Below are 13,773 nucleotides of genomic sequence, written 5' to 3' on the forward strand. Positions count from 1 at the left end.
AAATAAAATCCTGGTGTAGGTTCCTGGGGTGTCTAGATGCTGTAGTACATAAAGCATACACATGTTCATGGCATCATCTGCGGATCTATTAGGCCTGTAGGCAAATTGCAGAGAGTTCAGCAGGGGATCTGTGATAGATTTCAGATAAGCCATTAACAGTTTTTCGAATGCTTTCATGACCAATGATGTCAGGGCAACAGGCCTGTAATCATTTAATCATGTAGGTTTAATCATGTGGGATTGGTACAATAGTTGAGCTTTTAAAACAAGTGTGGAGTGGAGAGTTTTATGTTATGAGTGGAGAGGAGGGTGGTTAGTGTTAGGAGTGGAGGGGAGAGTTTTGTGCATAGCTCCCAACTGTCTCACTTTCGGAGGGACAGTCCCTCTTTGGGAGCCCTGTCCCTCTGTCCCTCTTTCCTCCTCATTTGTCCCTCTTTCAGGACTTTGTTCTCTTTCTATGTAAATATGTATGTTTCTCTACTAAAAAAATGTGTTTGATTGACTCTTATCGTTATTCCCATCCTTTCAATTGATATATTACTCATTTAAAAATGTTAATATGACGGAAAATTAACCAGGATAGAAAGGACCAGTGGGGTTTGAACAGGGGCGTAACTAGAAATCACTGGGCCCCCCTGCGAATATTTGGATGGGGCCCCCCCCCATAGGTGCCAAATAATCGTAATGGGGCAGCGTTTCACTGTAAATTAATTGTAAAGTGGGCAGCACCAGTCACCAGAAAATAGTAATGTGAGCAGCAGTCACCAGAAAATTGTAACGTGGGCAGCATTCACCAGACAATCGTAATGTGAGCAGCGTTCACCAGAATATCGTAATGTGGGACAGAAAATCGTAATGTGGGCAGAGTTCACCAGAAAATTGTAACATGGACAGCATTCACCAGACAATCGTAACTTGGGCAGTGTTCACCAGAAAATCGTAATGTGGGCCAGAAAATCGTAATGTGGGCAGGGTTCACCAGAAAATCGTAACGTGGACAGCATTCACCAGACAATCGTAACATGGGCAGTGTTCACCAGAAAATCGTAATGTGGGCCAGAAAATCGCAATGTGGGCAGCAGTCACCAGAAAATCGCCATGTGGGCAGCAGTCACCAGAAAATTGCAATGTGGGCATCAGTCACCAGAAAATCCTAATGTGGGCAGCAGTCACCAGAATATCGTAATGTGGGCAGCAGTCACCAGAAAATCCTAATGTGGGCAGCAGTCAGTCACCAGAATGTCGTAATGTGGGCAGCAGACACCAGAAAATCCTAATGTGGGCAGCAGTCACCAGAAAATCCTTATGTGGGCAGCAGTCACCAGAAAATCGCAATGTGGGCAGCAGTCACCAGAAAATCGCAATGTGGGCAGCAGTCACCAGAAAATCCTAATGTGGGCAGCATACACCAGAAAATCGTAATGTGGGCAGCAGACACCAGAAAATCGCAATGTGGGCAGCAGACACCTGAAAATCGCAATGTGGGCAGCAGACACCTGAAAATCGCAATGTGGGCAGCAGACACCTGAAAATCGTAATGTGGGCAGCAGACACCTGAAAATCGTAATGAGGGCAGCAGACACCTGAAAATTGCAATGTGGGCAGCAGTGACCAGAAAATCGCAATGTGGGCAGCAGTGACCAGAAAATCGTAATGTGGGCAGCAGACACCTGAAAATCGCAATGTGGGCAGCAGACACCTGAAAATCGTAATGTGGGCAGCAGACACCAGAAAATCGCAATGTGGGCAGCAGACACCAGAAAATCGTAATGTGGGCAGCAGACACCTGAAAATCGTAATGTGGGCAGCAGACACCTGAAAATCGTAATGTGGGCAGCAGACACCTGAAAATCGTAATGTGGGCAGCAGTGATCAGAAAATCGCAATGTGGGCAGCAGACACCTGAAAATCGTAATGTGGGCAGCAGACACCAGAAAATCATAATGTGGGCAGCAGACACCAGAAAATCATAATGTGGGCAGCAGACACCAGAAAATCGCAATGTGGGCAGCAGTGACCAGAAAATCGCAATGTGGGCAGCAGTGACCAGAAAATCGTAATGTGGGCAGCAGACACCAGAAAATCATAATGTGGGCAGCAGTCACCAGAAAATCATAATGTGGGCAGCAGACACCTGAAAATCACAATGTGGGCAGCAGTGACCAGAAAATCACAATGTGGGCAGCAGACACCTGAAAATCGTAATGTGGGCAGCAGTCACCAGAAAATCGTAATGTGGGCAGCAGTGATCAGAAAATCGCAATGTGGGCAGCAGACACCTGAAAATCGTAATGTGGGCAGCAGACACCAGAAAATCATAATGTGGGCAGCAGACACCAGAAAATCGCAATGTGGGCAGCAGTGACCAGAAAATCGCAATGTGGGCAGCAGTGACCAGAAAATCGTAATGTGGGCAGCAGACACCAGAAAATCATAATGTGGGCAGCAGTCACCAGAAAATCATAATGTGGGCAGCAGACACCTGAAAATCACAATGTGGGCAGCAGTGACCAGAAAATCACAATGTAGGCAGCAGACACTAGAAAAAAAAAATGCACCTGTGAAAAAAAAACAATTCACTTACCTGACAGAAGTCTTCTCCTCTCCCGGCATCTGGCTCGCAGCTCCCCGAGTCCTCTTGCAGCACATCTCCCGCGCTGACAGGCAGAGTGCAGGGCTACGGCAAGATGGCAGCCGAAGCCCTGTACTAGAGACACAAATAGTCTCCAGTGTAGGGCTTCTTCGGCGGCCATCTTGCCGTAGCCCTGCTCTGCCTGCCGGAGAATATGCAGGCTGCTGGAGCGGAGCTACGGGGAATGAACTGGCGCAGCGTCTATTAGACGCTGTGGCCAGTTGAGCACCTTGCTGGGGGGTCCAGAGCAGCGCTCCCCCCACGCACAGTGAGCGGGCCCCAGAGCAGCCCCGGGCGGCAGGGCCCCCCTGCGGCTGAGAGAGTCGCATCCCCGGTAGGTACGCCGGTGGTGACAGCCTTTCCTCCTCCGGGCCCCTGACTTGCTAGGGGCCCCCCTGCAACTGCAGGGGCTGCAGGGTCTATTCCTACGCCCCTGGGTTTGAATTATAAAACAACATATTTTTCTTATGAAATATTTATGGTATGCGTGACTGGGGTTGTGTCAGGGGCGTGGCGAGGGGTGTGGCAGGGGTGTGGCTTACATGTCCCTCTTTCTCATCTCAAAAAGTTGGGAGGTATGGTTTTGTGTTATGAGTGGAGAGGAGGGTGGTTAGTGTTAGGGGTGGAGGGGAGAGTTTTGTGTTATGAGTGGAGGGGAGAGTTTTGTGTTATGAGTGGAGAGGAGGGTGGTTAGTGTTAGGGGTGGAGGGGAGAGGAGGATGGTTAGTGTTAGGAGTGAGGGGAGAGTTTTGTGTTGTGAGTGGAGAGGAGGGTGGTTAGTGTTAGGAGTGGAGGGGAGAGTTTTGTGTTATGAGTGGAGAGGAGAGTTTTGTGTTATAAGTGGAGAGGAGGGTGGTTAGTGTTAGGAGTGGAGGGAAGAGTTTTGTGTTATAAGTGGAGAGGAGGGTGGTTAGTGTTAGGAGTGGAGGGAAGAGTTTTGTGTTATGAGTGGAGAGGAGGGTGGTTAGTGTTAGGGGTGGATGGGAGAGTTTTGTGTTATGAGTGGTGAGGAGGGTGGTTAGTGTTAGGAGTGGAGGGAAGAGTTTTGTGTTATGAGTGGAGAGGAGGGTGTTTAGTGTTAGGGGTGGATGGGAGAGTTTTGTGTTATGAGTGGTGAGGAGGGTGGTTAGTGTTAGGAGTGGAGGGAAGAGTTTTGTGTTATGAGTGGAGAGGAGGGTGTTTAGTGTTAGGGGTGGAGGGGAGAGTTTTGTGTTATGAGTGGTGAGGAGGGTGGTTAGTGTTAGGAGTGGAGGGAAGAGTTTTGTGTTATGAGTGGTGAGGAGCAGGGCCGGGCCGAGGCAGAGGCTGGAGAGGCTCCAGCCTCAGGGCGCAGTGTAGGAGCGGGCGCACAATTCATTCAGTTGTCATTCCCAATTGTGTTTGAAGCAGAAAGAAATAGGAAAAGGGGATACATGGCAGTGACTGCAAGCCAGATAACTAGAGATTAAGGTATTAGGGAAGTTGGGGGCCCTGGGGCGCCTCTTAGTCTAGCAGCAATCAGTGTGTGACGGCTGGGGGGGAGGGATGGAGGGGCGCACTTTGGTGTCTCAGCCTTGGGTGCTGAAGGACCTTGTCCCAGCTCTGGTGAGGAGGGTGGTTAGTGTTAGGAGTGGAGGGGAGAGTTTTGTGTTATGAGTGGAGAGGAGGGTGGTTAGTGTTAGGGGTGGAGGGGAGAGTTTTGTGTTATGAGTGGTGAGGAGGGTGGTTAGTGTTAGGAGTGGAGGGGAGAGTTTAGTGTTAGGCAGCTCAAAACTGGCAGGTTAGTGTGAGAAAAGCAGTAGGAGATGGAAGTTTGTGTTGATACTTCGGATATACTAATTACTGGTAATATCCTGCCCCAAACTTCCCAACCTCTATACTAACTGCACACCAAATGTTGTTTTTAGGGATAGTTCTTCTTTAATAAGCTCATATGAACACATTTTGTCTAATTATAGCGTATTTGATGTCTCTGCAGCTCCTCTCCTTTAGAAGCAGAGGCTGTCACTATTTCTGCGGACAGAAGCATTGATTACAGCGATAATGAAACAGAACCAGCAGACCTTACAGAAAACGTCCTCCAGCCGAGAATCCCAGAGGCCTGTGAAAGCACAGAGAAGAGTGAAAGCACAGAGAAGAGTGAAAGCATCGAGAAGAGTGGAGGCGAGGCAGTGGGGACTGCTCAGAAGAAGGTATCACATGAATGGTTTTCTGTACTTACAGTTAGGCGGTGAGGCTGGGCTCTCTATAGAGGCTCACACACAGATTACAATAGAAAGTCATTGCTTTTTACCATCACATGGGAATCAGGTACGACAGGCCATTGCCACTGGATACATACGGTAGAGGCACATAAGGAAAGCTTCCAAGGTGGTAAACATTTTATAACAGATCTCGTTGTTTCTTGTTTGTGGAGAAAAGGCTATAAAACTTGATTAGAACTATTTGTGCGTACGTATTGCGGAGCCGCATGAGTTGGGCGCCAGGTGGTGCTGCTAGTACAAATATTGGAGATTTACATTACATTCATTTCAGAGTATTTTTAATCAGCCACATTCCTGGCCCCCTGAAGCTGAAGCCTCCGCTTTTTATGGGGGTACTTTGTTTTCAATCGTTTTTATTGAATTTTCATTAAGGTAAATGTACAGCTTATACTAAAGTGCGAGGTACTGAAGGGTTCAGGTACATCATCAATCTTTCAACAAGATGTCAAAAACATGGGTTTACAGTATAACAGAAAAGTTTTAACAATCAGTGAGGAACATATGATCAGATAACACTGGTTAACAAAATCAAGGCGAGTATTTACTTCATGTAGTCACACCTAATCGAGGAGATAAAAAAAAGAAAGCACTTATAAGTGCAACTGGGGAAAAGGTGGAATGAGGAATTTTAACAGAAAATAACTTTGTAGAGCAAGTCATCCATCCGAACACTAAACCAAAAATGGCTGGATGGAGACTGCTCTTAAACATTAATTTATCGGCCAAAAATGATACCCTTCCTTCAGCGAGGTAGGGTATGTTATTGATCATAAGCGTTTCGGGGGGCCTATGAGTCGTAGTGTTATTTATTATGATAAGTCTAGAGGTCTAGGATAAGCAGGGGATTAAAGAATGAGTTTGTTACCTGAGTGCAAAACATTTATGTAAGGGGTTCCTGTATCTTCTCATCAGAAGGAATAAGCTGTATAAGAGAAAACATAGAAAGAAAAAGAGAGAGGGGAAAAAAAACAGGGTAGCAGAATAAAGAAAAGAAGGAGGATAAAGTAAGTAAAAAGGAACCACGAGGACGGGGAGTACCTCCGATCCACATCTTCGACGAAAGATGTCTACCAGACTCGAGGGGAGAGGTGTGTTGTTGGTCTCAACAAATGCGTATTATTCGGTCTTGATCTTATTTTACAAGGTAAGTGATCAAAGGATCCCACACCTTGTGAAATTTCTTCATAGTATCGTTCATTCGGGCTCTTAATTTTTAAAAAAAAGAGAATATATCCCAGCCTACTTTTAATGGAGTGAAATGATAGGGACTGGGAGTTCCAGGCGGCCGCTATTTTAATTTTGGTGGCAGCAAATATATATCTGGAAAAGGAAGCAAAAGACAGGAGGAGCGCTCCGTAGTGTGATACCGTTTAATAAAATTAAAACTGCGCAATAAAAGATACACTTACTAGATGTGTATGAATAGTAGGCATTTAAAATTGGCATATAGCCCAGAATAAAAAGGACATCCCCTCTTGGAAGCGAAACCTGAAGCTGCAGTGGCCAGCGGCAGCAAGGAACCAGATGGTAAATGGATGACAGGTGTCCCTTCGGGGTGACTGTGTGCAGGTTACGTCAAGACGCGTTTCGGCGTGTCCACGCCTTCGTCAGTTAACGTACCTGCATGCACACTATGCTCCTATTTATAACAGGAGTCAAGGGAATGGCTTCCCAGAGCAAATTGAGGTTAACGAGGGTGAAAGGGTAGGGGGCGGGGTTGCAAAGTACTGCAAACAAAAACCCTATATTTTCCAGCCTCCTGACGGAAGCTCAACTCTAAATCACCAGGGCATAAAGCCCTGACGGCAAATAACTGATTGATTCAACTGCAACAGTATGAAGTGTTGCAAAAAAAAAAAAAAAAAACGGTGGCCCCAGCATCCCTGTAGATGGGAACAGCTGGAGCTGGAAACCTCGGCTTCCCTGATGGCATGTTGACTCTCCAGGTGTGCTGGAGGGGAGGAAGGCGAGGGACATGACTGGTGGCCCCCAAGTGCAGGAATATTTACCTCACGGGTCAGGGGCGTGGTCAGTAGCGCAAGTGGCAACAGAGGGCGTGGCCAACGGTGCACACATATGGTAGCCTTGGCCTTCCAATAGAGACAAGGGAGGGGGTGTGGCCGACCACCCAAATGACAGCGGGGGGCGTGGCCAGCGGCGCCTGTGTATACAAGTACATGCCTCGGCATCTCTGTTGGCATGGGTATATTCTGTATGGGCTGAAAGGGGAGAGATGCAGAGCCCTGCCCGGGGGGCTGTGGCGCTGGATGTCATAAATGCAATTTTGGGCAGCACTGAGAGTGCTGCACATGAAACCCAGCAGCAAGACTGTATAGAAAACGCTGGCCACCGCAACAACAATGAGTCTTATGTACAATGCAATAAACAGTACATGAAAAACATATATACAAGATATATATATATATATATATATATATATAAGCGAAGGACCAATATAAATGAAAGTATAAACAAAAACAATAAATAAAAAAGTGTATGAGCACACAAGAAAGGCATTTGAGAACTAATAAACACAACATTACAATTAACGTTCTGTAATGAAAGCAACATTGTGTTCCTTGATTTGGAACTGGGTCACAATGACCATGGCCAAATCACGTCGCGAACACATTTCAAGCCGACTGCTGGGAATTCTTTCCTACACAAAGAGAGCTGCCACCATCCAAGGTGGATCAACAACATCCCAAGGAGCCAGTTCTGCCGTCTCCGCAGAAACTGCTCCATCAAGGAAGACTATGACAAACAGGGGGCATACCTAACAAAAAAATTCCTGGACAAAGGCTATGACACAACTAATATAGAGAAGGCTAGATCAGAATACAGAGACAAGAAAACCCCCAAAAGGAAAGGAACAGAAGGTGAAAGAACCCCTACTAAAGGACCGCAGTTTGTAACCACGTTTAACAACAGAGCAGACAATATCAATCACATCATTCGCACGAATTGGCCCCTCCTCTTGCGTGACCCTGTTCTTAGCCGTCATCTACCCACAAAACCAAACACCATTTTCCGGAGGGCGAAATCCCTCAAGAACAAGATAGCAAAAAGTAATATCGGCTCCAAAGATCAAAGAGACTCTTGTCCAAACGCATTTGGGCTAACTGGAAATTTTCGTTGTGGAAAAGCCAGGTGCAAATGTTGCCCCTTCATACAACATCGCCAGAAGCTTGTACAGACAGACCAGCACACCATCCAGGAGAAACAATTTATAAACTGTGGCACTCCGTATGTAGTGTATCTACTATCTTGTGATTGCCCAAAATACTATATCGGCCGCACCACACGCCCACTACGGGAACGTTTTGGGGAACACAGACGAGGAATCGAGGATGGACTGCAGACTCATAGTGTCCCTCGGCACTTCCTTGAGAACCATGACCAGTCCACTGACCACCTAACAATCATGGGTCTGGAGGCCATTTCATCTGGACTACCCATGGGCCTAAGATACAGGAAACTGTGCGAAAAAGAAGCATACTGGATCTTCAGACTGAACACCTTGTGTCCAGCAGGGTTGAACGAGGAGGTAGAAACAGCCAACTTTATATGATTCCCTCCAGGTGCAGCACGACTTGCCATGCACCACCACTTGGGTCCACCTCCAACCGGGTTCCCATTGATCTAGTTCCCAATTCTCATGCCATCCCAAATCTTGCCTCTTCCCCCCCCCCCCCCCCTCCACACTTTGCAGCTGGTGGGAAATATGGCCTTATGTAGATGGACACAGGCACAGATATTGCAGACACTGGTGTATACATACACAGATGCCTGCATGTCCGATGTAAAACACTGTATACGCTGTCATGTGTCTTCAGATCAACGAACCACAGAACGTTAATTGTAATGTTGTGTTTATTAGTTCTCAAATGCCTTTCTTGTGTGCTCATACACTTTTTTGTTTATTGTTTTTGTTTATACTTTCATTTATATTGGTCCTTCGCTTATATATATATATATATATCTTGTATATATGTTTTTCATGTACTGTTTATTGCATTGTACATAAGACTCATTGTTGTTGCGGTGGCCAGCGTTTTCTATACAGTCTTGCTGCTGGGTTTCATGTGCAGCACTCTCAGTGCTGCCCAAAATTGCATTTATGACATCCAGCGCCACAGCCCCCCGGGCAGGGCTCTGCATCTCTCCCCTTTCAGCCCATACAGAATATACCCATGCCAACAGAGATGCCGAGGCATGTACTTGTATACACAGGCGCCGCTGGCCACGCCCCCCGCTGTCATTTGGGTGGTCGGCCACACCCCCCTCCCTTGTCTCTATTGGAAGGCCAAGGCTACCATATGTGTGCACCGTTGGCCACGCCCTCTGTTGCCACTTGCGATACTGACCACGCCCCTGACCCGTGAGGTAAATATTCCTGCACTTGGGGGCCACCAGTCATGTCCCTCGCCTTCCTCCCCTCCAGCACACCTGGAGAGTCAACATGCCATCAGGGAAGCCGAGGTTTCCAGCTCCAGCTTTTCCCATCTACAGGGATGCTGGGGCCACCGTTTTTGGGTTGTTGTTTTTTTTTTCCCCATCTACAGGGATGCTGGGGCCACCGTTTTTTTTTGTTTGTTTTTTTTTGCAACACTTCATACTGTTGCAGTTGAATCAATCAGTTATTTGCCGTCAGGGCTTTATGCCCTGGTGATTTAGAGTTGAGCTTCCGTCAGGAGGCTGGAAAATATAGGGTTTTTGTTTGCAGTACTTTGCAACCCCGCCCCCTACCCTTTCACCCTCGTTAACCTCAATTTGCTCTGGGAAGCCATTCCCTTGACTCCTGTTATAAATAGGAGCATAGTGTGCATGCAGGTACGTTAACTGACGAAGGCGTGGACACGCCGAAACGCGTCTTGACGTAACCTGCACACAGTCACCCCGAAGGGACACCTGTCATCCATTTACCATCTGGATCCTTGCTGCCGCTGGCCACTGCAGCTTCAGGTTTCGCTTTCAAGAGGGGATGTCCTTTTTATTCTGGGCTATATGCCAATTTAAAATGCCTACTATTCATACACATCTAGTAAGTGTATCTTTTATTGCGCAGTTTTCATTTTATTAAACGGTATCACACTACGGAGCGCTCCTCCTGTCTTTTGCTTCCTTTTCCAGTAGTCCGCTCACAGCCGAGTGTTTGAGGAGCTGCCAGTGTGTGATCAGTCTGCGGTCCACTTTGACCTCTCACCTGCGTTAGCGCAAGATTGCACATCTTTTGTTTTTCCTCATTGGCATCTATACGGCTGACCAAATCTTGCAGCAACGATGCAGAGGATTACAAATATGGCTAGTCGAGCCACAAGAGTCACTGCATCCAACAGATGGGACGATCTCACAGAAGACATCAAAGCTAAGTTGGGGGCTATATGTGATGATGTCATGTCTGACCCACACAGGGTCAATCAGGGTATTCAATCCACAATGATTAACAACAGACAAACCGATGACCATACACTAAAACTCAATTCCATGATCGGCTTGTTCAGAGAGTTGGAAGAGGCTAGAAAATATGAATTTACCCAATGGATAGATGCCTCATTCCTCTCTGAATATATCCAACACCACATAGCCCCCAGAGGGATGAGGAACACCAAAGAGTGTGACTTTTTGGACCCTGATTTGGTTGACAAGTGGGAAGTAGCGTCTAAGACTTGCACCACCACATGGATGACCATTGCCAACGCGCAAAGAGAGCGTAACCTGTCCCGTGTCAGGACAGTGATTCCTGACATCGAGCAGGAACTGTCCAAGTTTTTAGACCTAAGAGAGTATAATGAATGGGAAACCAAAAGTCAAAACTTTCTAAAGTCCTTTGAAAATGAATTATTAGACAGAAAGGTCAAAAAGTTCCAGAGGGACAAAGTAGACTATGCCCTGGGTAATGTATTTCATTGGGGACCTGATAAGCCTAAGAACAATGGTTCACTGCCCCAGAGCAAGACACCCATCATCCACACACACAGGGCTGACACACACAACACACGCCCCATGCCTACCCACAAGGGACTTGAGGGCCAGGGGGGTCATCACCCTCCCCTCCATACACAGACTGGGACCAATACTGAAAATGAGGAATGGCAAACTGTCCGAAGGAAAAATCGGAGAAAAGAGTACAGAGGACAAAACAGGTCCAATATCAACAACTCCAACATCTATATGAGACCAAACAATAGATCACACAAATCCGAGCCATTCTCACACAAGTTTGACAAAAACACGTCTACCTATGTCAAAAGGCCTAGGAGACCACCTCCCAGCAATGAGCTATCTCGAGCCCATGGCCAAGACCATGGGTCAAACAGATTCGACAGAAGGGGGAGAGACACCTTTCGACGAATCTGGGACATGAGAAAGGAGTTTCACGAGAAAAACATAACAAACGGTAATGAGGACCAACTCAATTGGTCCTTGGCTGCTCAACTTCAGGAAAACGAGTCCCTAAACAGGTCCCCAAACAAGTCGTATTTACTAAACAGCTCCGTGGCGCTTTTAGGAGAATTATCCACATCTGACGCCCTGCGAGATCCTCGCCAAGATAATATCAATGTCAATGCCCCTTTTTTAGGGCCAATTCCCCCGCCCACACCGACCTTAGGGGGAAAGAAAAGACACATGTCCGACGAGGAACAAGAGGTGGGCGTCAAGTCCAAAAAAGGAAAGAACGGAGAAAACTTAGGGACAGACAATTCGACACAATAAAGATCTTCAACTTGTCGTCCCACTCCCTAACAGACAGTGAAATCACCTTACTAAATAGGGGGCTCAATTTTGCCCCAACGGTGGGGCCAGATGAATTTCAATTATTCAAGGATTTGAACAAATTCATCAGGAATTTGACTTTAAAAAGATATTATGGGTTGAAGGAAACACACAACAAGGAACCACCCCCGAGACCAGGCATCACCGAGCCTGGTCCATGCAGTGACAGTACCATGGGGGACGAGTTTGGAGCACTACAGGACCTAGAGGACCTATTGGCTGAGCAAGAAGATACAAGTGAAGCAGAGGACTGGTTAAATCTATGGACCAATCCAGAAATACAACACAGTGGGTTCAAACCCAGGTCCATCTTCCACCCCACCTTTGCCAAAGGCCCCCACATCAACAATTTCTACCAAGCTGTTTGGTGTCAACTCAAAACATTGTGTGGCAACAGAGATAAGAACAAATACAACAATCTCAATAGACAAGAGAGAGAGGCCCTAAAACAACTCATTCAAAATAACAACATCGTGATCCGTCAGGCGGACAAGGGTGGAGGCATAGTGGTTGTGGATCATGAAGATTACCTCAAAGAGGGGCTCCGTTTGCTGGGAGACTCTTCAACTTATCAAAAATTGAGCAAAGATCCTACAGTAGAATATCTGACAGAACTCAAAACTCTAGTCCAACGAGCCCTGCAGATGGGGACAATATGTAAGGATGAATCCCGTTTTCTTATCAATGAACATCCATTAATTCCATACTTCTACCATATACCCAAGATCCACAAAGACGAAAATTCCCCTCCGGGCCGACCAATAGTTGCTGGTATGGATGGAATTTTAGCCCCCCTATCAGAATATGTGGACCACTTTTTACAACCAATAGTGGTGAACACCAAAGCATACACAAGAGACTCAAGCTATGTTCTGGACATTCTTCGGGATGTACAGTGGAGTAAACATTACAGATGGGCTTCATTGGATGTCAGCTCACTCTACACGTGCATCCCACATGAGAAAGATCTAGATGCTGTAAGCCATTTCCTCACCTCTGATGGTTGCATACATCACACCCAGGCCCAATTCATTCTGGATCTTTTGGAGTTTTTTCTCTCACTCACAACCATTTCACATTCGCTGGAGATTTCTACTTACAGACTTGTGGGATGGCGATGGGGGCGGGGTTTGCTCCGAGTTTTGCAAATCTATATATGGCTTACTGGGAGGACCACTACATCGGTCCAACTCCCCGTTCGGGGCAAACCTCGCCCTATACCTTAGGTATATAGATGACGTCCTCATCATCTGGGAAGGACCGGAGGACACATTCAACAAGTTTGTTGAATACTGCAATAACAATACCTTTGGTCTACAGTTCACCTCAGTATCAGATGAAAGCAACATTGTGTTCCTTGATTTGGAACTGGGTCACAATGACCATGGCCAAATCACGTCGCGAACACATTTCAAGCCGACTGCTGGGAATTCTTTCCTACACAAAGAGAGCTGCCACCATCCAAGGTGGATCAACAACATCCCAAGGAGCCAGTTCTGCCGTCTCCGCAGAAACTGCTCCATCAAGGAAGACTATGACAAACAGGGGGCATACCTAACAAAAAAATTCCTGGACAAAGGCTATGACACAACTAATATAGAGAAGGCTAGATCAGAATACAGAGACAAGAAAACCCCCAAAAGGAAAGGAACAGAAGGTGAAAGAACCCCTACTAAATGACCGCAGTTTGTAACCACGTTTAACAACAGAGCAGACAATATCAATCACATCATTCGCACGAATTGGCCCCTCCTCTTGCGTGACCCTGTTCTTAGCCGTCATCTACCCACAAAACCAAACACCATTTTCCGGAGGGCGAAATCCCTCAAGAACAAGATAGCAAAAAGTAATATCGGCTCCAAAGATCAAAGAGACTCTTGTCCAAACGCATTTGGGCTAACTGGAAATTTTCGTTGTGGAAAAGCCAGGTGCAAATGTTGCCCCTTCATACAACATCGCCAGAAGCTTGTACAGACAGACCAGCACACCATCCAGGAGAAACAATTTATAAACTGTGGCACTCCGTATGTAGTGTATCTACTATCTTGTGATTGCCCAAAATACTATATCGGCCGCACCACACGCCCACTACGGGAACGTTTTGGGGAACACAGACGAGGA

The 13,773-nt window shown here is 46.7% G+C and overlaps 1 protein-coding gene across 2 annotated transcripts in view; it reads left to right on the forward strand.

The window, feature by feature from the left end:
- Positions 1-13,773, forward strand: part of LOC137543748 (cyclic nucleotide-binding domain-containing protein 2-like) — a 326,577-nt gene that overhangs the window by 13,846 nt on the left and 298,958 nt on the right. For both annotated transcript variants that reach the window (XM_068264880.1, XM_068264881.1), the window contains exon 2: positions 4,590-4,803. In XM_068264880.1, the coding sequence (XP_068120981.1) occupies positions 4,590-4,803 (214 nt within the window). The remainder of the gene's footprint in view (positions 1-4,589; positions 4,804-13,773) is intronic.

Source organism: Hyperolius riggenbachi, chromosome 2 (genome assembly GCF_040937935.1).
Source record: "Hyperolius riggenbachi isolate aHypRig1 chromosome 2, aHypRig1.pri, whole genome shotgun sequence".
NCBI lineage: Eukaryota > Metazoa > Chordata > Amphibia > Anura > Hyperoliidae > Hyperolius > Hyperolius riggenbachi.